The following is a 23,126-nucleotide window of genomic DNA, read 5'->3' as shown; positions in this document are numbered from 1 at the left end:
CGTGTTCTCGTATAGTCTGACTGAACAAACTTACCTATCTATGATTAGGATCCCGGTCTTCGTCGGCGTACTAGGAATGGCATATCAGATCGTGAGTCATCGTGTATTTGCTAGAGTCATTTGCCAAGTTAAGCCTGACATCTTCTCGTACGCACGACAGTATCGTACACACATCAACCGCTTCCAAGTCCCAGACTTTGCCCATGTTCAACTTGCTTCGGCCGTGGCACTAGCGGAGCTCTGCTGCTCCCGTTCTTTTCTTCGCTCCTCCTCTTCCGGCGTCATAGTCCGCAACTGCAAGGCGTGGATACCCCCCTCCTGAGCCATCTCACTCTCCAGTAGCTGGTAGATAATGCGATGTCGGGCGGGCTGCATCTTGGACCTGAAAGCCTCGGAGGTGATTACCAGTCTGAAGTGCGTCTCCTTGGAAGTGCTACCCACCATGGCCTTGTGGTGTGCGTGCTTGTGGGAGTCGTTAAAGATCTCCAGGGTCGAGGGCTTGAGAGCCTCAGTGATCTGAGTGACGCGGAGGCGAGCTGATTAGTGAGACCGCTTACTATATTATACTCATGCGGGAGCCCTAGGCTGAGTGTGCATATTCACCTTTGCCCGAATGGCATCCTCCATCGGTGTATTGGAGGTTGCGGATGATGCCATAGTGGAGAGCTGTCTGGTCGCCCTGCTGGTCCAGGCTCGCACGTGTTTCTGCAACATGTAGGTGTCTATGTGAGATGTAGGATGTAAGGTTACCCCGAACCTGTTTTTGGCCAGGTTTTCCTGGTATCGAGAGCCCTAGGATCGAATCTTTTAAATTCCCGATCAGATATGGTGTAGGCCCAAAGGGGGAGGTAGGGTGCCAGCGAAGGTGGTGAAACGGACGAATGATGAAAGATCTTGGAGAGCGAAGTTACAAGAGCGACTATATCGAGTAGGTACGTACATAAGTCTACATGCTTCAAGGTTCTAGTGGGGCAAGCTAAGGATATTTTAGGCCGGCCGATGTAAGCATGCGGACCGGGACGAGCTAAAGTTACTGGAACTAATTGACCAATTAGCAGGAGTTACGGTAGAAAAAGCGACCCCGAGAATCCTCAACAATTTAAATGCGTCTCTAACCTCACTAACCTCATTCTTCATCTTACGACTTTAGGGCCTGGACAGCTTAACACCCAACGGTGATCTCGGGCATATTCTAAACGATTGTCCGAAGTTCTGGAAGTTCGAATGCTTGCCACTTATCTGTCTAAAGCTCAGGATACACGAATATACATGCCAGAAGTACAGAAAGAATAAGAAAAAGTACCTATCAAACGGATCTAACTGGGCCGACTTACAGCATCTTCCCCCCTGTTCGCGAGTTCTTGGTATTTGAAATACCCATTTTCCCCCATCCGTCCTCCGGCTCCTCCTCCTGCCTATTCAGAAGGATTTGCATGGGGGGGCATTACGTCCAAAGAGAGAGAGGGAGGCTTTGGGACTACTTAATTCACCTACGCTCTCCTTTCTTTAATACCCCGTGATGCGATTGAGCGGTACCGGGCTTCAACTTATCGTTAATGCACCGTCGTCATTCCAGCTGCTTAGGTCTGTTTCAGCCGCGCATTGCTTAACTCGTGGTTTTTTGGCATCTATTGCTTATACTACTTCTACATATATTACCCCTCGTCTTGACCAGCGTTATCAGCGTTCTTGTTCTTCCTCAATTCGCTCAAACACATCCCCCCTCTTCGGCAATTTCACCACCCAAGTCAGGATGGCTTCCACTCTGACTCTCCCGAAGTTGCCCATCTTCGAAGCCATCGCCAGCCATAACCCGCAATCAACAGCTATCGTTCATTGCTTATCTCGTCGAACCTTCAAGTACGGCGAACTTCTTCCAGATGTATCCCGCACGCGTGACCGGATACTAGAGGCGGCGGGCAAGTCGGACATCCGGGGCGAACGGGTGGCTTTTCTAATAGAGAACAGTTACGACTATGTTGGTATGCGCTGACCGGACCCAACGCCGTATATGATATACGACGTAAAGTTGCTTACTTGCGCACTCTAGTCACGTATCTTGCTGTTCTAGCGTCGCACGCCATCGCTTTACCACTATCTCCTCCCTTCCCAGCTCCCGAGCTACAATACATCTTATCGCAGTCTGGAGCTATACTCTTGCTGCACTCGTCAAAATATGCATCGAAAGTCGACGAGGTTCTCAACACACCGAGCAAAGAACTCGATGTCACGCCATCACCAATTCCCGTCGAGCTGCCGAAGCACTTCGGTGCAATTTCGGAGACATTCGAGCCGGTTGAACTCGTAGAAGATGATACGGAGGGTGCCGGTATGATGCTTTACACATCTGGTACGACCAACAGACCGAAGGGTGTGCTGTTGCCAGAAAGCGCGCTTACGGCGCAGGCTCACGCCTTGATTGAGGCCTGGAAATACTCGCCTTCAGATAGACTCCTACACGTGCTACCCCTCCACCACATCCACGGCACGGTAAATGCAGTACTCACACCCCTGTTTGCGGGCAGCAGCATTGAATTCCTCTTCCCCTTCAACGCGGACACCGTATGGCGACGATTTGCATCTCCGTTCTTGGACTCGCCTCAAGTTGCTGCTGCAGTCAAGGCCAACGGTGTTTCTCCTGCGGTGAAGGCGAATGGCATCACAAATGGCGTCAAGACCAATGGTATTGCTAAGCCTAACGGTATTATAAACGGCGTTGCCCACCCGGTTGTGAAAACAAACGGATTCCACCCTCCTATTGCGGAGTCGAACGGCATCGTCACTCCTATCACAGAAACGAATGGCACTACCACTCCAGCTCTAGAACTCGGCGGATTCGGTAATCCTGCCTCGTCTGAAATTGGCCGTCTAGCAGCAGTGATCAGCCAGCTCGCCGCTGAAGTAAACAACCTGGCCGCTAAGATCAGCCAACCCAGCCAGCCGCTCGCTCTAACAAACGGTCTCAACCACGCCATCTCCCAGCAAACCAACGGTGCGATCCCGTCCCCTGCCCTATCGGCCAAAGGATTCGACACCCCGATCGCCTCAACTAACGGCGTCACCACTCCGGTTGCCGAACCAGCTGCCCCCGTCAAGCAACCGGAGCCGCCCAAAGCCAGCGACCCCGCCGCTGAGGAACAGTACAAGAACATGTCGCGAGTCAAGATCACCTTCTTCACCGTCGTGCCTACGGTCTACACACGCCTTCTCTCCACGCATAAGACATTGCCGCCTGCCGTTGCCGAAGCCGGCCGCATCGCCATCAGCCCCGAGCACATGCGCGTCTCGATCTCGGGGTCCGCGGCGCTACCCACGCCAGTCAAGCGCGCGTGGCGGGACCTGAGCCGCGGCAACGTCCTGCTCGAGCGCTACGGCATGACCGAGGTCGGCATGGCGCTGTCGTGCGGCCTCGACTTCGGCGACCGCGTCGACGGCAGCGTCGGCTGGCCGCTTCCCGGCGTCGAGGCGCGGCTCGTGGACAGCGAGACGGGCGTCCTCGTCGAGGACGACTTCTCGCTCGACGGCGAGGCCAAGGAAAGGTCCGGCGAGATCCAGCTCCGCGGCAAAAACGTGTTTAGGGAGTACTGGGCCAACCCCGCCGCCACGGCCAAGGAGTTCGTCCCCGCGGACGACGGCAAGGGCCCCTGGTTCAAGACTGGCGATGTTGCTGTTCGCAGGCCCGTGCCCGCCGCCGGAAATAAGGTCAGCGGCGACTGGGCACAGGGCCCCATGTACTTCATCCTCGGGCGCCAGAGCGCGGATATCATCAAATCGGGCGGAGAAAAGGTTTCCGCGCTCGAAGTCGAGCGCGAACTCCTCTCCCTCCCGGAGATTTCGGAGGCGGCTGTCGTGGCGGTCCCGTCGGGCAAGTGGGGACAGAAGGTCGGCGCCGTGATTATTCATTCTCCCGAGTACTTGCGGGAACATGCCGCGTGGAGACCGCTCGACATGCGGCGCGCGCTCAAGGGCAGGTTGGCGAATTACAAGATCCCCCAGGTCCTCAGGGTGGTCGAGCATATCCCGAGGAATGCGATGGGGAAGATTAATAAGAAGGATTTGCTCCGGAAGGTGTTCTTGGACGATTTTAGCGGGGACGAGATGTAGATGACTCCCCTGCTTTTGGGAAGAAGAAAAGGGGTGGGGGTTCGGTTTTGGTACCCTGAATCTTACTTACGCGTGTGGTATTATCTTGGAAGTTGGAGGGAGGGAGGCATTTGATATCACGGTTTAGGCACGATGAAGATGTCTGGTCGGATTGGCATGGACATCGCCGACCAAGAAGGTATGACATGAGATGGGATGAAAGGATCTTAATAGATTCAACACGAGAAAGAAAACGAGATGGGCGAATAAACCAACAAACCGATTCGAGCAAAACAGCTCTCAATATCGGGAATAAGACGAAATGATATGAAAGCGGGAGCAAGGTGTTGTCGCATATACAGCGGGGCATCGGAATTTCTCACTTTGTTGAGACTCGAGGGGGTTTATATCTACGCGGGAGGACTTATATCTGTCTATATTTGTTCGAATATTCCGTCTTCGATAGGGCTTCATCAATCTGTATATAGGAAATTCCTTTTTCCTTTCCACCCCTCTTCTCTCTTGTTTTTTATACACTTCGTCGGCGGCCTATTTATCCTTTACTGCAGTAGAGTTAGAATGAACGAGGCTCGCTCGCCACTATAGGACAAGTATTTCACTTAGCTACCTACATACCTGTTTCAGTTTCGAATCTCAATTATGACAAGTGTTTACATATTTGGGACAAGGGAATTAACGTGATCGAATCACAGTAATGTTTTAAGACTTGTGGTTTCATATTAATTCGTAATATTGCCTGCGATCTGCGGAAAACGAGGAGCCGTAGCATTACATGCTTTGAGCAGATAGAAGTGCAGCGCAGCTGATGAGCATACCGTACTCATTTATTCCCCGGCCCTTGCGATTAGGTGCCAGAAGCGGAATGCATATCATGCCGAGGACTAGGCCACCACTTGTGCCAAGTAGAATAAACCTTCCTCCCCATCATTAACCATAATATCCTGCATCGGTGACTAGAAAGAGATCGCTAGCGAACGTGCCAGATTCTCCTTATTCGAGAATACCAATCGATGAGAGGCAATATCGCATTATGCTGCCAAAACTGCAGAAAGTTCATTAGACCTCCGCTTAGACCGTGAACTTTGCCTTAGCTCGGGTGCTGCCGCTGTGAGCAGAATCGGTGTGACCGGAGAATTCGACCACCTCGTTGGGAGGGAGCTTGAGGATGTCCTTGAACTGCTTGCCAATAGCAAGCAAGATCTTCTGGCCCTTGTCGAGAGGTCGACCCTTGCCACCAGACACGTCGCCGTCTCCTCGTCCCGGGATGCTCTTTCCTATAGTTCGGGTCCAGACGCCGATACGGTAGAAGGCCTTGCGGACGTTGACAACGACGCCCATGACTTCGCCATCGTCCTCTTCCTCGAGAGTCTCACCGATGGCAGCCAACATAGTGTGCAGCCAAAGGTCGTTGATGTCAACGTTGCGCTTGTCCTTGAACTGGTAAGACCATTTGCCGCCATGCTTGTTCTGGGGGTCCTCCCATTCGGGTCGCACGCCCTCCTTGAAAAGGTGGTAGTCTGACTTGAGGGCCAGGTCGGAAACGGGGGCAATATTGTTCTGGGATGATAAAGTTAGACTCGGGATGTAATGAAATGGTCGCAGACGCCTACATAGATGCCCCAGAACTCCTCGACAGAATTGAAGGTAATAACTTCCTTAAGCAAGTCGTTCCAGTTGTCGCCCTATCCGATATTAGTGTCGGCCCTTTAAAATTATGCGACGTGCCGAGGAATCAAGAGATGCTAACCTTGCCGCTGGAGGGCTTAGTAAACCACAGGGTCCATTTGTTCTGAAGGGGGTGCTTGACATTGAAGTTATCTTTGTCATGGAACACCGTAATCAGGTTGCCATTGCTCTCCGAATCCGAGGATTTGGTGTCTCCATTAGGAGAAATGGGGATAGTCGTGAGATCAACTTGTTCTGACATCGTGAATTTCAATGTGAACACTCAATAGTAGTGGGTCCAGTGCAGACGAGAGATTCGGTTGAAATGAGGAAGAAATAGTAGACGTTATTCGTTTGCGACCTGAAATTTCAAGGAAGAAGCAAATGCAAGGTTCCGTCTAGGTTGAGCTAAATTAAAAGGCAGGAGCTCAGGGAACAAATAAGTATAAGCCCTAGGTCGCCAGAACCTTATGAATTATGACACAATATCTTTCCTAGTGCGATGGCAAGTAGGAAGGGACGAGTCGAGAATAGAGGAACAGAGGTAAGGTGCGATGGAGGGGCAGCGTCGAGATCAACGGTCGCAGGAGTGACGATTGACGGTTGTAAGGGGCGGCAAAAAGTTGCAAGTGTGAATGAACTTTTAAAAGTTCTCGATGCTAGCAGGTGAGTGCGGGTTGCGACTTTGCGCCAGGCAGAAGTCAAAGAATTCTCGTCAGCGTTTGTCGTAAAAAGAGAAGGCCGTTTTTTGCCAGCGTCGTGATGAATCAAAAAGTTCGAGCATTTGTTTTGTCGCAGTAGTGGGGCCCAAATGAGAAATCGCAACGTCCGGTTTCAGCATAAATTATAAATTTAACGTTGTATGCACAATTCCAGAAATTCATTGTTTTAAGGGGGCTTAAAAGGGGGCTTATGTGGCGGTGCTAAGGTAACATCCGAGGTCATGTTCCAGCTTCCCAGCTGCTGCCCACTACCCGTGCCCCATCATCCGCAGTCTTTCCTCCTTCACCAACTGCACATCAACCAAACATCCACTACAATTGCCTCATGTTTCGCTCTATGAATACATGATCAGCATCATTACTATGACTCATCATCTACTCCGTACGTAGAAGCCTAATGACATGGATGTATATATTTTACCTAGTAAAAGACAATTGCACTGGCGAACGGACTGTCTCTCATGAAAAGGGCCATGCTCACCTATTTCAATCAGTTTCGACATACCTATTTCATGTTTGCTATATTACAACACTTGATGCTTGGGTCATAGATCGTTTATCTTGAAACTGTTATAGGACTGCACTTACAAAGCTTACCACTATGACGTTAGAAATATATCGGGCTGAGGAGCCCCTATTCAACCCTCAAGGTCCAGATGAACCTTTAATAACAGTAAATCGCATCGACTTCTCCCAGACGCCCTTAGCGGATCACTACAGTCCCTGCTTCGCAATGGTTATAGACAATCTCCTTACACCTGCAGAATGTGCCGCCATCCTAGCATCTGCAGGCTCACACTGGAAGACACTGAACAAAGGGAACTCATGGCGCGAGTGCGAGCGGATCTATTCCGTCTCACCTGAATGGGCCAATGCCATATCCGAGAGACTCTCACCGTACTTACCGGAAGAAGTCAAAGCCTTGAAGAAGGGTGATGCGTTAGCCGAGACCATCGCAGGCTTGCCTAATCTCAAGGCTAGTCAGGGAGCTAGCAAGACAGTCTGGAGACTCACCGGAGCCAACGAGAGGTTAAGTATTCTACGATATCGTCCCGGGAATCACTTCAAGCCGCATTGCGATGCACTGTACTCGCCTAGTGACAAGGAAAGGAGTTTCCTTACATGTCAGATATACTTGAGTGACATGCTTAAAGGCGAAAACCCAGTGGAGAGTCCCGGGGGAGAAACCAGGTTCTGGCCAAGTCGTTTCGGCTTAGGAAGAAAGAAGAATTCGGGTGAAGTGGAAGAGGAAAATGAGAAGCCCGTTGAAGAAGAAGCGTTCTGGGATGTCAAACCTAAGATAGGCCGGGCATTAATTTTCCAACAGCGTATGTTATGGCATTCAGGGCAAGAGGTTAAACATGGAGAGAAGTTCACTGTGCGGCTGGATTTGATGTACGAACATCATTTTGAGAAGTTGTCGAGATAGGCACGGATATTATATTATAAATGTGACGAGATTCTGTGAATGCCTTTTGGGGAAGCGTCAAAAGAAGAGTTCAAATGACCTAATCGATGTCAGCCCCTTTTCGTTAGATAGTTAAACCAGGCTATCCTCAACTACTTAAACTTCTACCCAGTTGATCTCCATTGGACGTCGATAGATTCAAGCGTTACATCCGAAATGTGACTAAGGGAGTAATTAGGAGTAGATGAATGAGTGGTGCGTAAAGATGACAGAATGCAAACTTCTACAAACGTGTATGATAATTCTAGAATATTATTAGGTCACGTATACTGATGAGACCAGAATTCTATCAGCTAGTTCAAGTTCCCATCCGGAGCCGCGTCACAAGTGATGTGTGGAGGATTCAAGTCAACTACCAAGCCCAGGTATGAAGTTTATTTAACAATAGGGAAGTCGAACTTCAAATCTCTTCCCTCTCAACAACCCTCGAATTCCCAAAGCCGAGGTACACTATTTTCCTTGAACGAACTCGTTATGTCCGGCCTTTACATCACGGTGGTCAGAAAAAAGAGCAGTCCCCTCGACCGCTTAGCCCCTAAACTAATCGCCAACATCGTTTCTAAGCTTCCCAACATGATGGCCAGGAAAAGGGGCAGCCCCTTCGACCGCTTAGCCCCTGAACTGATCGTCAATATCGTTTCTAAGCTTCCCGACCTAAAGTCGGTTCTAGCATTCGGTTCAACTTCGCACAAGAACCTTGCTATCACCGTGGAGAACGAGGGCACGATTGCTCGCAACATGGCGGCTACGTTCCTTGAGGACGACGATCCCGAGGTAGCCAAATTAGCATTCTTGGCCTGCAAGGCCACGCTCATCGAGTACCCAGACGCTCGCCGCGTCCAGAAGTTCATCAAGCAATACGTCAACCCGGGTACAAGGCAATCGCATATGTATCAATTCCGTGCTCTCGCTTTGATGCGCGAGCTGAGCGTAAGCGTTGAGCTCCTGATAGACTGGACTACGACGTACGCTACGCTGTGGCCACTTAAGTCAGGCAGAAGGGTCTTCACAGATACCGAAGTCATGCAAATGAGGCGAATTATCTACCTGGCCGAAGCCGGGATCAGACTGTTTTGCACTATCCCCAAGAATAATCTTGCAAAACTCGCTGATAAATTCTGGCGGACCTTTCCACTCTGGGATGTTGATCGGGCTTACGCCTTCATGAGGATGATAACTTCCTCCGAATGGTCTTGTAAGTTTTCTAATTATTAGACTTATTGATGTCGAGACTCTATCCACATATGTTGAATCTTGCTGACTGTGCACCTAGGCAATGACTGGAGTTTACACGCTGCTGGCCGCGGCCCGAGAGAAGAATTTGATTTCCCGTGGCACGCTCATGATGATCTTCGGAACAAATTATATATACTTCCCCTCTCTCTGTGGCATAACGGTACTCCGTCCCAAGAGACCGAAACCTTCACTCTGTTGTCACTTCCTTGGTCGAGCTACCACATTTGTCCTTATTTTAATCGGTGTACGGACCGACAGTCCCATTCCTGGACAACTAAGAGAACATGGTATAGTGGATTAAATCGGGATGAAATCGAATGGTCAAAAGTGAGCGGTTACTTTGACCCTGGTGTATTCAACTTTCGCAGACATTACGACTGGTTCTTCATGATAGCAGACGAGGATCGACGTCAACAGATTACAAGCCAGGGGCTCATTTGGTCTTGGAGCACCGAGCCCGAGGGAGAGGAGTTATTGAGCCCAGAACCTGGCCCGGCTGCGATCGTATGGCACGAGGACCCAGCCCAGTTCGGTTGGAAGGGCACAGTGGGAACACCAGTACCTATCCAGGACATAATAGAGCGACGATACGTGTGATGGTTCTGTCAAACTAGGGGTTGGCATGGTTTAGGCACAGTCATGATGAGGGGGATACTCCTTGGATACTGCATTCCTTCTACTGTAAGGAGATATTAGGTTAGCTGTCATAGATAACACCGAAATGGAATGAGATTTATATCACCGCGAGCTTCCCAAAGAATATGTTTGAATACGTAGGTTTTTAGGGTGACACCCAACATATATTAACAAGTCTGACATTTCAGTAAGTCGTTCCCTAGCTCCCTTGAAGGCATCAAGTTACCGGTCGAACGAGGACGTAGACACTGGTTGCCTTTTATTACTTACAGACTGCTGTGTAAAGTAAAACTCAGCTCAATTTTTTCCCACTGGTCGGTATTCCCTATTAATACTCGCACCTTATGCCCGTCCAGAGCGATCCCAACCAAACCAAACCAACCCTAATAAATATCATGCCGTAATCTCACCATCCTTCACTAGTCGACGGATAGTATCAATAGTTCCATGAACAGCCATCTTCGCCGTCTACTCCCCCAGACACCCGTCAGCAATTAACGTACCTACACCATTCATCTCCAAAAAGAAAGGAAATCCCACTTACCTTCCAACTCCTCTCCTCAAGCACCCTCGCCTCCTCGCTCCCCTCCTTAACACCAGGGTACCTCCACTCGAAAGCGTACGTCATCATTAACCCCCCATCGGGGCCCTCGCTCACGATATTCGACACGGTGCTGCCGTCAGGCTGCTTAAAATCCACCCTGCACGGCGCGAAGTGTGCGCACACCTCGCGGACCAGCGCGCCGCCGCTGCCCGCCGCCGGCTCCGACCCGGCCTTGAACCGCACCTCGCGCGTCACCGTCTCGTTGCCCGACGTGTGGTCCTGCGACTCCACCAGCACTACGCACTCCTCGATGATCGGCACGAAGTCCTGCGCCCGCAGCACCTTGCGCTTCAGCCCGGCCCAGACCTGGGCTAGTGTCAGCGCGGGCGATGTCCCGCTGGGGTTGATGGGCGCTGTGTAGGCGAGGTTGAATGTGACCATTTTTGTGATGTAGAGTGGTACAAGAATGATTCAATGTTAATACCTAACAACTCGTTGTGTGAGTTGGTTAGGCGGATTGATTTCTTCTATAATGTCTACTAGGTCGTAGCCTCTCTAGAAAGAGGAATAGAAGAAGATAAGATGGTAAACATGCCGCTGACGTCAGGAGGGTTGAATAATTCCGGTAGCTTGGACTTGATATTGGGGAGACTCCGGCCCCTCTCAGGAACGTGCTAAGGGGTAGGCTATCGGCAAGATATGGCGTGTGATAGCTCATTCCCACTAAATCCTCGGGGCCGACGGGTGTCTGCATCAGCGACCATTGCACAGGTACACGGTACCTATTATCTGGTAGCTCTCCACCTGTAGGATTGCTGGTTACAGCGATTAACATATTATGTAATTATCCTGTAAATCAATAATTCGTCGAGTAGGGTATTTGAATGGGAAGAAAAAGGGGTTCTTATAATATACCTACAGAAGTTGAGTTATGGACGTCGCACATAGGTAACAACGGACTTAGTCCGCTTAAAAAGCAAATATTTCATCTCGGCATCGTGATGTTTTCCATAGAAAATCCTCCTATTAACTCCTTGCCTGGGTATATAGGTAGCGTCTTGTCTCCTATTTGTGCACGTTAAGAAATCTACATAGCGTAACTACCTAGTTATCCTCGATATGTAGTGGTTCGATGAAAGTCAATTCACCTCCGTCAGAGTCGTTGTCCATCATCCTGATCCCGCCAAATCCCTCCTCTTCTGAATCGTAAGCGTGATCATAATCGCTGTTACCACCGTGACCAGCAGTCTGCCCCGTGCCCGGATACGCAGGCGGCGGATCAACCTGCGTCGTAGCCGTAGATACAGACGAGAAAGTAGCAGCACGCCGCACCTCACCCGGGTGAGGCACAGGAGCAGCCGTCCACGTAGTAGTCCGGGTAACATCCCGTTCTTTCGCATCCTTCAAACCGCCCATCTTCGCATCCCTAACCCCAACATCGCTCTTCAACTCCAGCACGTTCTTGACGATCGGATCAAACTTCTCGTTCTTCTCCGGCTTATCTTCCACGTCGATCAAGTTGCCAGTTTCCGCCCAATCCCTATCCTTGAGCTCGATCTCGATCTTCCCGTCATCCTTCTCGATCGCTCCCTTGCCACCCCTGACGTCGGGGAAACCGCAGCGGGCCAATATCTTCGCTACAAGCTCCGGATATCTAAGATGGCCGGTAACCTCATTGCTCAGATCCAGATTCTCGACGCCCTCGATATCGCCCGCGATGGGCTGCAGGCCGGCGATACCGAGCTGTAAGCTTGTAGTGCGGTACAGGAAGCCTAGAATATAGTCGTTCTCGCTATACACATTGAAAAGCCGGCCGGACACCGCCGTGCGCATCATCTCCCAGTGCCCCGTGTTCGACGGGACCGGCGCCCCGATCAAGACCACCGTATCTATAAGCCCGAACGCATGTCTCTCCGCCAGCGACCGCAGACACGCATAGATGACCCGCGCGCCCAGCGAGTACCCCACCAGCGTCACAGGCCGCTCTCCCTGAACCCTATTAATCAAGGCATCGGCGAGGATCCTACCCGCCTTCTCAGACCGGTTTTTCGCGAGGCTGAACGGGTTATCTATGTTCGACGCCGAGTTGAGAAGGAAGATAGGCCAGAGCGCGCCCGAAAGCGTAGCCAGGACCGTGCGCTGCAAGATCTCCGCCCTCACCGCGCTCCACGCCGCCGACGCCACCAGGCCCCTCAACTTCTCCCCGAGCGCCATCAGACTCTTCATCTCGTACCTGAGGGCAAAAACCTCCGTCTCGTCGCCCAGCGCCCTCCACGGCTTCGTCACATCCTCCTCCGCCGTAAGCCATCCGTTAATCCCGATCGTGACCCTTAACCTGCGATCCTTCGCCCCATCCCCTTCTTTATCAGCCCAGTCGCGCCCCCACTCCTCCTTCAGCGGCAGGAACTTGAAGTCCTCGACCTCCTTCGCGTACCGATCGACCATGCCGCCCGTCATCTTAGCTCCGAACGCGCCGAACAGCGTCCCGACGAGCGCCCCGTTCATCCAGAAGAGTCCCAGAAAACTCGCGAGGCCGCCGAGCCCGACCGACCCCATCAGCCCGCCGATGACGCCCGCCACCGCCGGCGCCGCCAGCCCGCCCGTAACACCAATAATCGCGGCGCCCGCCACGCTCGCGAGCCCTACCTTCCACAGGCGACCGACTTTTCCTTCCTCGCGGCGCTTCCTTGCCTCCGCCTCCGCCGACATACCAGCACCACCACCTCTTCCACCCCCTCCCGCGCCGCTACCTCCCTCCCTTTCTGCTTTCTTCGCGGCCTGGACCATCGTCGTCGCGATCTCCGTCTCCTCCCTATCCACGAAAGACGGCGGGACCCCGAGCGCGCTCGCGAGGTAGCACACCAGCGTCCGCGAGTACGCCGAGTAGTTGCCGATGGCCAGGAGGCAGATCAGCGTCGCGCTGAGGACCTCCTTGCGGTCCTCCATCGGGACGCCGCCGCTGAGCTGCGTCGGGATCGGGTGGTACAGCTTCTGGAACGCGGCCAAGCTCGTGGGTCCCGTGCCCCCCGTAGTACCCCGCGGCGGCAGCAGCGGTGGCGTGGTATCATCAGTAGCAGCGGCAGTAGTAGTAGTAGTAGTGAAAGCGGTAGTCTGCGTAGCGCGGCTGTTGTCGCCGAAACTGAGGAGGTCCTCGCCGTCGTCGGGCTGCTCGCTGCTTTTAGCGCTGAGCTGCTCCGCGCGCTTGCGTCGCGCGTCGAGGACCTTCTGGTCGTCGGGCTTGGCGACGACTTCTTTGATCTTGGCGAGGGTCTCGTCGCGCCAAGAGTCGAAGTGCAGGAGCGTTGCTTTCCGGAGCCTGACTAGGGCAGGACTAGGCACTGATGGCTGCTGTGGGCGCGGCGGTTGGGCCGGTGGGGTATCGACGTTCCGGCCGCTGCCAGCAGCAGTAGTATTAGAGGCCGACTCCGAATATGGAGGTGGATTCCGTGCCGAAGACGAAAAAGATGGTAGTCCGTCTGGGTTATGTGGAAGTTCCAATTGCGACCGCATGTACGCCGTGATCTCGACGACGAGGCTGTAGAAGATCTTACGGCGGGCAATGTTGAGAGCGACGCGGATGGCGTCGGGCTCGCTAGTAAGAGGTGCCATTACGAGTGGCGATATCCACCAGACTTCTCTACCGAGTACTCATACGATGTTCAGAAAAATACCTATATGTCCAAAAGTCCTGTTTTTGGTTTATGTGTCTTCGAGAAATGTAGTTTTAGGTCGCAGGATTTGTGAGCTCTCCAGTTTTCTTGTGAATCCTAAGCCTTCAAATCGCCAATCCAGCTTTAGGCAGCCAAATTAATTCAAAATGCCATTTCGCAGCGCGGGATTGCGCGCAAGCCAAGCTCTTTGAAACTCGGTATTTTGGTCTAGGTTTTCCATCACCGCGGTCTTCTCATTCTAAGATACCGCATTTGTAAATGCCAAAGAAGTTATTTTTGCACGGTAGCTTTAAGCCATTTTTCCATAGGGGAATGCCTTGCAAGATTTATACATCCAGGGATAAAAAGAAATATACCTACTAGGTACTGATAGCACCGAATCTATTAACCCGTTAACTCATTTTATGTATCAAGTTGTATGTAGTGTAAATGCATAGTAGGCTGTATAAGCAACACTGTATCCTAGAACTTACAGGGGCTATAGGACAGCGGACAGGGGCGCTGGAGAGCTTCCCTCAATAAGTTCAAATATCAGTTCTACACTCTAGCCCTAGTAGTATCTTGAAATACATTATCGTCCGCCATGTCCGTGTCCGCCGATTGATAGCCCATCCTCGAACACGTTAATATGGAATCATCCTCCGAACACAACATTATGAGATCAGGCTCACTAATAGAACGGGAACCCAACTTCTCAACCGCATTCCAAAAATCCTCATCCCCATCGTCAAAGTCATCTTCGTTAGCATCATCATTAGGTAAGTCGCACTCAAACTGCTCCACAACCTCAGCCATCGACTCCAACCCATTTTTCGATGCTACTTGCTTCAGTTTAGTCTTAAGGTACGTACTGCAACGTCCTTTTCCTATCAAGAATCTTAGCATGGCCGTATGCTCGCGTAGCATGGCAGACAGAACAAATTTGTGGAAGCCTTTTCTTAGGTCTGCGCCGCGATCGAGGAGCGTACGCACGACAACGAGACTCCCGCTATTATAGACTGCCCCAAAAAGCGGCCAACCTTTCCCATAGTTAGGGTCCGCGCCGTGGTCCAAGAGTAAATTGACCATCTCCTCATAGCCCCGCTCAGCCGCATAATTTAGTAATATGATTCTATCCATTAGACGCGGACTGCACGCGTATTGGTCTAGTAGATGTCGAACCACGGCCACGTTGTTATAGCAGACATTGTAAACAAGTGTATCCAGATCCGGTAATCGCAAAGACCAGCGCGAGACTACAAATCGTAACATATCCAGGGAAGCGATTGGTTGACAATGTAAATCAAGATGCGTGATTTCAGGTAGTCCATCTGCCGAAGCAAGTAGTTCGAGAGTATTTATATCTCCCCCTCGAAAGGCACCGTAGATGCCATGAATATATCCACGCAGGTGATGGCATCTTTTCATATGCTTCTGGAAAAGCTTCAACATCTCGGAGTTGCCAGTAAAAGCGGCGAGGAAGATAGGGGCTGGAAACAGCGTATTTGGGACAAAGGGACAACAGCCCTCTTCTACCAGCTGTTTCGCCAATGGAATATGACCAAGATGGGCCGCGGCGCTCAAAAGATGACAGTCCATGCTCGAATCAATGATTTTTAGGCCCTCCACAACATTACAAGTCGTACACTCCAGGGCGGCCCAACAGAGAGCGTCAAGGGTAGACTCGAAGTCGCCTCCCGCACGGATACAACATTCTTCTGCGACCGGACGTATCTTGACGAATGGCCCAACGTCACCCTTTCGAACCCGATCGAAAACCAAATCATGCCAGAATTTTTTAACACCGTGGATGGAATGGCAACCCCAACGCGAATAGGACCCAGGTTCAAAGAATAGAAATCGATCCGGAAGCTGCGTCCGGAATAGGGCGAGGTTCAGGGCATGATGAAACGATCCTGTAAATGGACACGATGTTAATATAAGTATAACAAGGCGTGGATAGATTATACGTACGACACACAAGCCTTAGTCTGAGCGCCCTGACAAATCCACGTGAGAGTGAGGCAAAGAAAAGAATGTTGTAAAATATCTCTACCGGAAGGTCGAGGAGCTGCATTGTTCACAGCTAGAAAATCATCTCCTATAGACGTCTTTATGATGTTCTAATGATTGTTGCCTAGGTATTTTAAGGAAATCTCGTTTGAAATTCAAACGGCAATTCTTGTATCCTGATAAACAGGTACCAACCTCGTGCTATCCTACCCACCCAATGTACCTACCCGAGTGGCGTTCCCCAACATAGGGTACCTATTTGTGCAATAATTTCAACACCTTCAACAGCATATTTGCAGAATGATAGTTGCCTAGGTAGGTATTGATGGGTTTATATTTAACTCTCCATGACTTAAAACTTTTCTATGTCAATATAAATGGATGTATGTTGGTAATAATTCTTATCATTCATTGGCGTGAAGACATGATAGCCAAGACATCGTTGTCTTGTGGTATAGATATCAAACATGTCACAATTAACCCAAAGTCCACTCAAATGGATAAGTTTCGACAATAATGAACGACTAGAATATAATGAGGCTAAACTTGACTCGTTGCGTATCTTCGACAATTTGCCATTTCATTCCTCGTGTGCTTTCGCTTTTATGTTCATCGCCAATCCTTCTTTAACTCCACCTCTTTAAATCTGCAAAGTCGAGATCTCAGGTCCGAGCAATGACTCTGCTTCAGGAGTAGGCAGAGCAACGTCCTCGCGCTTAGTGCAGATCCAGCAACTGGCGTACATGTTAACACGATCGATGCACTTGCCGCCTGACCGATCGCCATGACACTTAGCCACAAATCCGTGTCGCTCAAACTCATCAAGATACCACGGACGTAGGCCCGCCGAGCGCAGCATAACGCGCCCGCCCATACGCAGCGCGCGGTTAAGCTTAGTGATCTGAGCCGCAGCGGCGTCGGATCCAGGGTCAAACCAGTCCATGCTGTCCATGACGACGGCTACCGTTAAAGTGCCGGGCGCGATACGTGCGAGTACCTCATCAATTTCATCTGTGTGAATGCGCAGCCCCTCAAATGCCCCCGGCCGTGAGAGTTTCGCATGTGCTTGTGGTGAGAGGTAGTCCGGGTGACAACTCCGACTAAATTTCCCGTCGAGACATACCAGGTAGTAAGGGTTGTCGGCCGCGATATGTGTCGACTCCACCATCGGATCGAGAGTGTTGACCATATATTCCCAGATAGCATGCGATCGTGTATTCTTGGCCCGCGCTTCGGGGCCACATACCGCGTCCGACACGGCGTGGTCCTCTTCAATTATCGCCAGCTGGTTTTTTGGTACGCCGAGTGCCGTCCATAGGAATGCTTCCTGACTGACGACGAACTTGGACACGAGACGTGAAAGAAGTGCTGGTCGGACCTTGCCAAGCCATATTTCACGCTGCTCGTTCAGGGTCTTTGCAGCAATCATTTTCTTGACGGCAGATCGACATCCAAAAACACGAGAGATCCAACGGAAGATACGAATTCCATGCTTTGATCCGCCAGTATCATACAGGCCTCCCTTAGATCGGGTGAAGATGTGATCATTGTTGAGCCAGTACTGGAACGCGCGACTGGACAGGTGAGGAGACATCTTCGAAATGAGTAAAGAGCGAAACTCGGGATGTTTGCCGTCACCGAATATCTTCCAGAAGTCTTCGTAGGGAAGAGATGAAAATGCGGCCACCTTGAGCTCGAGAAGGTGATTCTGTGTGGGATTAAGATCGACAGCATGGATTCTAGCCGGGCTCTGAAGTGCGTAAGAAAGAAGGTTGTCTCCAGCACTGGTGATGGCGAGGACTACATCGTCTGATTTTAGCTTTAGGATGCGCTCGTCGACTCGAGTGTCTTCCCAGGTGAAGGCATAGATGTACTCGTCATTGAATTGAGTATGCTTCTTCAGCTGATCATCATAGTAGATCCGATAGTGGTGGTTCTGGTAGAAGAATGAGGGAAGAGGAAGGTTGGAGGAGAGATTGACAATTGCAGCATCGAAAGCTTTGGATCGGATCTCTGGCGCAGCTCTTTCAACTGCGCGAGACAGAGCGGCCGAGTGATTGGCAGGTCGAAGATAAGGAGACTCGGTGACCAATGCGTCAACCTTCTCAACAATTTCGTGCGAAAGGTTAGAAGACAGGGGTTGTTTATGAGCTCCTAACCAGATATAATAAGGGATAGCGCCGAGAACATAGTTGCGTTTGTTCACGTTTAGGACAGTACCGAAGGAGTACTCGAGGTAGTCACGTCGCCCGGGCTCCAGAGCAACGCGGTCGATGTCAAACCAGGCACGCCAGAATGTCCTTCCGAAAAAATTGACGTGACGGTTAACGAGACCGCCGGTATAGTTTCGGAAGCTGACATCAACTTGAGACTGGACATAGAAATCTACCACACCGACAATGCCATTGGGGCTCAACAGCGATCTCAGGGAATCAACGACAGAATAATAGTCGGGCTATTACTTGTCAGCATGCATGAAAATCTGACTAATCTAGTGACTACTTACGATCATGGACAAGCTGTAGGACATCGTGATCAAGTCGGCACCGCCATGTCGAGGTTTTTCCTGATAGATGTAACTCCGAATCGGAGATCCAGAAGCACGTCTAGCCTGACAGGACGGTTCATGGTCCTCCAAGCGGAATTTCCTCGCATCCTGGCAGATGACCTTCACATTATTCCACCCGAGTCTTGCAAAGCGCTTGCGAGCAACCTCGCAGAGCGAAGGGGAGAAGTCAACGAGGTAGACACTGTCGAAGAACTTGGCCACATCGACATATCTGGACATAGTTTCGATGTTCCAGCCAGTTCCCCCACCAACCTATACCGCTAGTCAGTGATTTCTGCGCAGGTTAAAATAAGAGTCGGGAAAGAGTACTGACATCAACCCAAACACGTCTCTTCTTCTCGTCACTAATTTTCGCCCTGTAAGAGAGCTGAGCCGCTGCAAGGGCGAGCATGTCCTCTCGGCCTTTTAACAGGGCTTTCCTCGTCGCATCATACGCGCCAGCCTGCTTCTTGTAGAAGCTCTCAAGGGCATCCTGCTGGTTGCCATTGCTGTTACCGTCGTGCGGTTTGAGGAAGCATGTGTAGAAGAATAGCCACAGGGACTGTAAGAGAGTAGGATTCTCATCGTCCTTTGGTTTCTTCAATATTTTTGTAGAGTAGCATATGCCTACTAATAAGACAACAGCTATTCCAGCAAGGTAGATTTTGGCGTGAGGATCAGGGGGTAAAATGTTACCACCAAGAGAAGCCATGATACTCTCTCATTGCAATTAGAATGAGGTTGGGATGTTGAAATGCCTTCGCAGTGTTGAATCAAAACCGCAGCAGTCGGTGAGAGTATCTAGGAAGAAGAAGGAGAGAAAAGGGCGGAGGGTCATGGCCCAACAGAAGAGACGTATATAATAAGCCCATGTCAAGTGCTACGGCAAAGTACCTACCTAGGTGGTTATCCACCCCCGGCCCTTAGCAAATAGAAACAGAGAATTAAACTTCGGCTACTTGCAGTTTCCAACTTTACCTACGAACAAGAGGGTTGTTGAACATAACGAGAAACGAGAATGTACTTTGACATGTGGGATGTCCTGTGCACCTGCGCCTCTGACGATGGTTTGCATTGAGAAGGTAGCACCATATCTAACTCGTCAATACTTCGAGGACCCTGAACTTCTACCCCACAGATACATACCTACATAGTAGTGCTATCCAAACCCCACCACGTAATAAAGTTGAATATGTATTAGTTGAGGAAGGCTCCAGTGCTGGGATACGGTTGTCTTAACCAATCATTTAGCCCACATGTCTAAATCTTGCGGACAGAATAGTTGTGCAACATAAATCGAAGTCCAAGACCTGCCCACGCTAAACAGCTTTAGAATTTGGCTTTGTCGTTTTGTAGCGATAGAAGTGGGACTTGGCTGTTTCGAGAGAAGGATAACCGCACACTAACCACATACTAACGACTCGCACTAGCCGCCAAAGTAAAAGGGCCAAAGTGGCTTGTAGGCAATTGCAATCAATTGAGGTTAACGAGCTTTCGATGAGTAACGTAATTGGTTCAATTCCAACGAGGAGACGTGGTGGCGGAAAGTTTCCAGGGACTGCAAGTAACAGGGATCTTCTTCTTATTCCAGACCTGGGCTCAACCCCATTCCTAGGATCCACGATCAAACCGTGGAATGGCCCTGCGTCTAGTCCCATAGGTACCAAAAGTCAAATGATACCCTGCGCCTTATTATCGGGAAATATGATAGATGTATGTAAGTAGGCGACAAGAGGCATATTGTTTGTAGATTCACACACGCAGCTGGCAGTTATCGGGTGGATAGTCGCTCTTATTGCATGCCTGTAATTGCTGAAGGATACCAAATGTATCTTGGCTAGGAATAGGTACGGGATACATTGAAATAGACAGCTGACACCTAAATCTTTTTTTTCCAAGTCCCCAACGGACTCAGCTTCAACATCCTATAGGCTCGGGAGTTGTGTACCCACGTGCTAAATACTTGCAGTCGGAATGGGCTACAACGCTTCAGTCGATCGAGACAGTCTTCACCATTTTTAACTATTACACACTAGACATGGCAGGCGTTGCACATCGTAGTCCCGGGACAGGGACAGCTCATATCTCGCGAACGTCGTTATTTCGATAAGGCCTATAATACCGGTTTGAAGAGCCAAGGGTGATCAATTGCGGACCATGTCGATGAATCAGTTTGAGGTCGCCAAGACTCCAATGCAGCTGCGAATACCCCACGCCGGATAACATAGCATATTGTACAACGTCTGCCGGCGGACGCTACGCGGCTTGCTGCTTCATTTCCGTAGTACCGAACACCGGGACGAGCCCCGTACGGAGACTAAGACCGATTCAACGATGGCGTTGGAGTTCCGTACCTATTCAGCCCTTGGTATCACTCGTCTGAGGTAGGCGGTTTCAAGGTAGCACGTAGCTCACCCGGCTCACTCCTTTCGCTCGACTAATCTTCTTAACGTTGGTTTTACCGCATAATTCCGTACTATCGACATGTGTCCCACCACAAGGGTAGGTTTCGGCGCCGACGATCTTCACGACTCGGAATTTCTCGTCATCCGTCATCCCCATTGCCGCACGATTAGGTATTAACCGTTCGAGACCGTTAGCCTTAAAGTCATTCTCGTCCCACCAATCAATTTCCACCGGCATGTCCTTAGCGATGTACTCGTCCACGCGCGTTTGGATGACATCTTTCCACTTTCCCTCAATCAGACCTTGGAATTCGCAAGCGGCGGAATCAGGGAAATGCGACGCTTTCAATTCATCGAAGCCGCTTATTTCCTTCTCAACAAGATGGCGAACAGCTGCTCCAAGGACGTGTCCTGCGGTGTGATAACGGGAATACAGGTTGCGCTTCTCGCTGTCAATAGTTTGAGTGACGGAGTCTCCGGACTTGAAAATAGATGATTCATCCGCAAATCTGCCGAAATGCAGTACCTCGCCATCGTTTATAGCGCTCATACGCACCATGGATACGTCGAATCTTGCTCCATCTTCGCCCTTCATCATACCAACATCAGAAGGCTGGCCACCACCTTGAGGGTGAAATATAGTTTGATCCGTAACTACAACATGGTCATCCTCTTTAGCTTGCTTGAAAAGCCCTTTGTTGGCCTCTTCAAGTGCAGCTACCGATCGGACTGCGGTGACTGCAGCCTGCAGAGCGTGGAGCTTGGCGTTGTGCTGAAACGCGAGATAAGTGCGCTGCATGTTGTACGTAAACTTCCACAGAGACGGTGGCTAGATGGTATATGTGTCGACGCTTGGAACAAAGTGATATGTTAGGGTCGACTATGGCGGCCTTCATAGGGTTTAAAAGGTCATCGATATGAAATAATCCAAGATCTTCTTGTTCTGTGTCAGACTGAAATCCATCTAGACTTGTCAACCTTGACAGTCTCGCGCCCTAATAGTGGGTCTTATCAACCAAATTGACCACTCAGTGATGATATCGGAGACCCACTTTCAGCGCCCTTGATTGGAGTCGTTCCTAGAGCTTCTTCGCTATTCTTCCACAAATACGACCGAGCATCAATCCATTATCAGCTCGAATATATTAATTGAGCGTATTTTTAAAACCCAAGTAAGCGGAGTTAATATCCAACTCGAGCTCTCTCGCCTGCTGCTCGCTCAACTCCTCGGTTGCCTTCATCTGATTTAATGTAATCAGCCACTGCACAATCTTCCCTCGATTCTCAAAGTCTCTATCAGTGACTTTGTTGACGCTTTGAATAACGTCAGTCAGGAGAGGGTGAAGTTGGTCTTTTGCTAGAAGCCCAAGGCGCAAGGCATCTAAGAAGGTAATGAATTCCTGCGTGGCTTCAAGGATAAGGGCACCGGATTTATGGTTCCCTGGAGCTGATGGCTGAGCTGCTCCTGTTGATGCGGTGACAGCAGTGGATGGCATGCCCACCCTAAGTCTTTCCGTGGCTCTTGGAACTTCGAGCTGTAAGAATGCACATTAGTACGGATCATGGGAAATAATTATTAGAATGTTCTTACATCCCACTCAGCCTTAAATTCTTCTAGGCCTACGAACGCTTTAGCGACGGTGTCGTCTGCTAGAATCGATTTATACTGCTTTAGCGATCGTTCGCAGATCTCAGTATAGTCGGCTTCGGGTATAGCGTCTTTAAGAAATGCCCTCTCAAGTTCATCCAGAGTTACGATAATGGAAAAGATCTCAGCAAGAGAATCTTGCAGGTCTCTCTCTGCACGAGTATCTGCCAGTTTCACTTCCTATGAAGGCGTGAGCATGGATGTACGACTTATGTAGAAAGAGGCGACTGGAGTTATACCTCATCTAGATTGATTGTGGCCGAGAGAGTAGTATTAGGAACATAACTATGAGGAGTCGGGGCATAAGCCTGTCGAGAATTCATCTTAAATGAGTTTATATAGGAGTCGTTTTGGATTGTATGATTTTATAGGAAGGTTGCAGGTTGAAGGTTGAAGAAGTGACGAGTTCTTGATACAAGTAGACGATGAGTGATTGGTTCCTCACTTGGCAAGCTACTAGGTCAAAGTTGCTGGAATTCTTAGGTAA

General features: G+C 50.3%; 11 protein-coding genes across 11 annotated transcripts; 3 read left to right on the top strand and 8 right to left on the bottom strand.

Moving 5' to 3' along the window:
• Window positions 1-34: 34 nt before the first annotated feature.
• On the bottom strand, window positions 35-1,121 carry F4807DRAFT_427625 (bola-like protein). Its single transcript, XM_047998181.1, has 3 exons — window positions 992-1,121; window positions 606-932; window positions 35-518 (listed from the first exon to the last, which is right to left on the bottom strand). The coding sequence occupies exons 2-3, from the start codon at window positions 712-714 to the stop codon at window positions 208-210; spliced, it is 420 nt and encodes a 139-aa protein (XP_047853737.1). The 5' UTR covers window positions 715-932; window positions 992-1,121; the 3' UTR covers window positions 35-207.
• Window positions 1,122-4,783, top strand: F4807DRAFT_427623 (acetyl-CoA synthetase-like protein). The gene is made up of 2 exons (XM_047998180.1): window positions 1,122-1,982; window positions 2,051-4,783. The coding sequence occupies exons 1-2, from the start codon at window positions 1,520-1,522 to the stop codon at window positions 4,102-4,104; spliced, it is 2,517 nt and encodes an 838-aa protein (XP_047853736.1). The 5' UTR covers window positions 1,122-1,519; the 3' UTR covers window positions 4,105-4,783.
• On the bottom strand, window positions 4,784-6,592 carry F4807DRAFT_427621 (eukaryotic translation initiation factor 4E). Its single transcript, XM_047998179.1, has 3 exons — window positions 5,852-6,592; window positions 5,715-5,786; window positions 4,784-5,661 (listed from the first exon to the last, which is right to left on the bottom strand). Exons 1-3 carry the CDS (start codon window positions 6,029-6,031, stop codon window positions 5,173-5,175), a joined length of 741 nt encoding a protein of 246 aa, XP_047853735.1. The 5' UTR covers window positions 6,032-6,592; the 3' UTR covers window positions 4,784-5,172.
• A 176-nt stretch (window positions 6,593-6,768) lies between these two features.
• F4807DRAFT_427619 (uncharacterized protein) lies at window positions 6,769-8,068 on the top strand. The gene has a single exon (XM_047998178.1). It carries the CDS (start codon window positions 7,093-7,095, stop codon window positions 7,918-7,920), a length of 828 nt encoding a protein of 275 aa, XP_047853734.1. The 5' UTR covers window positions 6,769-7,092; the 3' UTR covers window positions 7,921-8,068.
• Window positions 8,069-8,433: 365 nt separating this feature from the next.
• Window positions 8,434-9,792, top strand: F4807DRAFT_467824 (uncharacterized protein; the record flags this gene model as incomplete). The annotated part of the gene is made up of 2 exons (XM_048002538.1): window positions 8,434-9,154; window positions 9,233-9,792. The coding sequence occupies 2 exons, from the start codon at window positions 8,434-8,436 to the stop codon at window positions 9,790-9,792; spliced, it is 1,281 nt and encodes a 426-aa protein (XP_047853733.1).
• Window positions 9,793-9,939: 147 nt separating this feature from the next.
• F4807DRAFT_427617 (DUF1857-domain-containing protein) lies at window positions 9,940-11,135 on the bottom strand. Its single transcript, XM_047998177.1, has 2 exons — window positions 10,376-11,135; window positions 9,940-10,299 (listed from the first exon to the last, which is right to left on the bottom strand). Exons 1-2 carry the CDS (start codon window positions 10,814-10,816, stop codon window positions 10,225-10,227), a joined length of 516 nt encoding a protein of 171 aa, XP_047853732.1. The 5' UTR covers window positions 10,817-11,135; the 3' UTR covers window positions 9,940-10,224.
• On the bottom strand, window positions 11,132-14,349 carry F4807DRAFT_427616 (DUF726-domain-containing protein). Its single transcript, XM_047998176.1, has 2 exons — window positions 11,295-14,349; window positions 11,132-11,190 (listed from the first exon to the last, which is right to left on the bottom strand). The coding sequence occupies exon 1, from the start codon at window positions 13,982-13,984 to the stop codon at window positions 11,480-11,482; it is 2,505 nt and encodes an 834-aa protein (XP_047853731.1). The 5' UTR covers window positions 13,985-14,349; the 3' UTR covers window positions 11,132-11,190; window positions 11,295-11,479.
• A 98-nt stretch (window positions 14,350-14,447) lies between these two features.
• Window positions 14,448-16,197, bottom strand: F4807DRAFT_427614 (ankyrin). The gene is made up of 2 exons (XM_047998175.1): window positions 16,000-16,197; window positions 14,448-15,941 (listed from the first exon to the last, which is right to left on the bottom strand). Exons 1-2 carry the CDS (start codon window positions 16,100-16,102, stop codon window positions 14,584-14,586), a joined length of 1,461 nt encoding a protein of 486 aa, XP_047853730.1. The 5' UTR covers window positions 16,103-16,197; the 3' UTR covers window positions 14,448-14,583.
• Window positions 16,198-16,616: 419 nt separating this feature from the next.
• Window positions 16,617-19,601, bottom strand: F4807DRAFT_100762 (uncharacterized protein). Its single transcript, XM_047992626.1, has 3 exons — window positions 18,921-19,601; window positions 18,545-18,859; window positions 16,617-18,493 (listed from the first exon to the last, which is right to left on the bottom strand). Exons 1-3 carry the CDS (start codon window positions 19,296-19,298, stop codon window positions 16,679-16,681), a joined length of 2,508 nt encoding a protein of 835 aa, XP_047853729.1. The 5' UTR covers window positions 19,299-19,601; the 3' UTR covers window positions 16,617-16,678.
• A 1,011-nt stretch (window positions 19,602-20,612) lies between these two features.
• F4807DRAFT_100789 (ThrRS/AlaRS common domain-containing protein) lies at window positions 20,613-22,081 on the bottom strand. Its single transcript, XM_047992627.1, has one exon. The coding sequence runs from the start codon at window positions 21,788-21,790 to the stop codon at window positions 20,981-20,983; it is 810 nt and encodes a 269-aa protein (XP_047853728.1). The 5' UTR covers window positions 21,791-22,081; the 3' UTR covers window positions 20,613-20,980.
• Window positions 21,964-23,070, bottom strand: F4807DRAFT_100753 (ESCRT-1 complex, Vps28 subunit). Its single transcript, XM_047992625.1, has 3 exons — window positions 22,879-23,070; window positions 22,583-22,819; window positions 21,964-22,526 (listed from the first exon to the last, which is right to left on the bottom strand). The coding sequence occupies exons 1-3, from the start codon at window positions 22,960-22,962 to the stop codon at window positions 22,137-22,139; spliced, it is 711 nt and encodes a 236-aa protein (XP_047853727.1). The 5' UTR covers window positions 22,963-23,070; the 3' UTR covers window positions 21,964-22,136.
• Window positions 23,071-23,126: the final 56 nt, after the last annotated feature.

This window comes from Annulohypoxylon truncatum, assembly GCF_022578515.1.
Source record: "Annulohypoxylon truncatum strain CBS 140777 unplaced genomic scaffold F4807scaffold_18, whole genome shotgun sequence".
Classification (NCBI taxonomy): Eukaryota; Fungi; Ascomycota; class Sordariomycetes; order Xylariales; family Hypoxylaceae; genus Annulohypoxylon; species Annulohypoxylon truncatum.
This window is presented reverse-complemented; position numbering and strand designations above follow the sequence as displayed.

Bases quoted from the DNA above. Each gene is read 5' to 3' on its own strand.
- F4807DRAFT_100753 (XM_047992625.1), bottom strand. From the start codon at position 22,962: ATGAATTCTCGACAGGCTTATGCCCCGACTCCTCATAGTTATGTTCCT. The intron at 22,820-22,878 runs GTATAACTCCAG...ACGCCTTCATAG, and splicing joins CCACAATCAATCTAGATGAG to GAAGTGAAACTGGCAGATAC. The intron at 22,527-22,582 runs GTAAGAACATTC...GCATTCTTACAG, and splicing joins AATTTAAGGCTGAGTGGGAT to CTCGAAGTTCCAAGAGCCAC.
- F4807DRAFT_427619 (XM_047998178.1), top strand. From the start codon at position 7,093: ATGACGTTAGAAATATATCGGGCTGAGGAGCCCCTATTCAACCCTCAA.
- F4807DRAFT_427623 (XM_047998180.1), top strand. From the start codon at position 1,520: ATGCGATTGAGCGGTACCGGGCTTCAACTTATCGTTAATGCACCGTCG. The intron at 1,983-2,050 runs GTATGCGCTGAC...TGCGCACTCTAG, and splicing joins GAACAGTTACGACTATGTTG to TCACGTATCTTGCTGTTCTA.
- F4807DRAFT_427614 (XM_047998175.1), bottom strand. From the start codon at position 16,102: ATGCAGCTCCTCGACCTTCCGGTAGAGATATTTTACAACATTCTTTTC. The intron at 15,942-15,999 runs GTACGTATAATC...GTCCATTTACAG, and splicing joins CAGACTAAGGCTTGTGTGTC to GATCGTTTCATCATGCCCTG.
- F4807DRAFT_427621 (XM_047998179.1), bottom strand. From the start codon at position 6,031: ATGTCAGAACAAGTTGATCTCACGACTATCCCCATTTCTCCTAATGGA. The intron at 5,787-5,851 runs GTTAGCATCTCT...AATATCGGATAG, and splicing joins CTAAGCCCTCCAGCGGCAAG to GGCGACAACTGGAACGACTT. The intron at 5,662-5,714 runs GTAGGCGTCTGC...TTATCATCCCAG, and splicing joins AGGAGTTCTGGGGCATCTAT to AACAATATTGCCCCCGTTTC.
- F4807DRAFT_427617 (XM_047998177.1), bottom strand. From the start codon at position 10,816: ATGGTCACATTCAACCTCGCCTACACAGCGCCCATCAACCCCAGCGGG. The intron at 10,300-10,375 runs GTAAGTGGGATT...CTGGGGGAGTAG, and splicing joins TTGAGGAGAGGAGTTGGAAG to ACGGCGAAGATGGCTGTTCA.
- F4807DRAFT_427616 (XM_047998176.1), bottom strand. From the start codon at position 13,984: ATGGCACCTCTTACTAGCGAGCCCGACGCCATCCGCGTCGCTCTCAAC.
- F4807DRAFT_427625 (XM_047998181.1), bottom strand. From the start codon at position 714: ATGTTGCAGAAACACGTGCGAGCCTGGACCAGCAGGGCGACCAGACAG. The intron at 519-605 runs AGGTGAATATGC...TCCGCGTCACTC, and splicing joins GGAGGATGCCATTCGGGCAA to AGATCACTGAGGCTCTCAAG.
- F4807DRAFT_100789 (XM_047992627.1), bottom strand. From the start codon at position 21,790: ATGCAGCGCACTTATCTCGCGTTTCAGCACAACGCCAAGCTCCACGCT.
- F4807DRAFT_100762 (XM_047992626.1), bottom strand. From the start codon at position 19,298: ATGGCTTCTCTTGGTGGTAACATTTTACCCCCTGATCCTCACGCCAAA. The intron at 18,860-18,920 runs GTCAGTACTCTT...CTAGCGGTATAG, and splicing joins AGAGACGTGTTTGGGTTGAT to GTTGGTGGGGGAACTGGCTG. The intron at 18,494-18,544 runs GTAAGTAGTCAC...GACAAGTAATAG, and splicing joins CCTACAGCTTGTCCATGATC to CCCGACTATTATTCTGTCGT.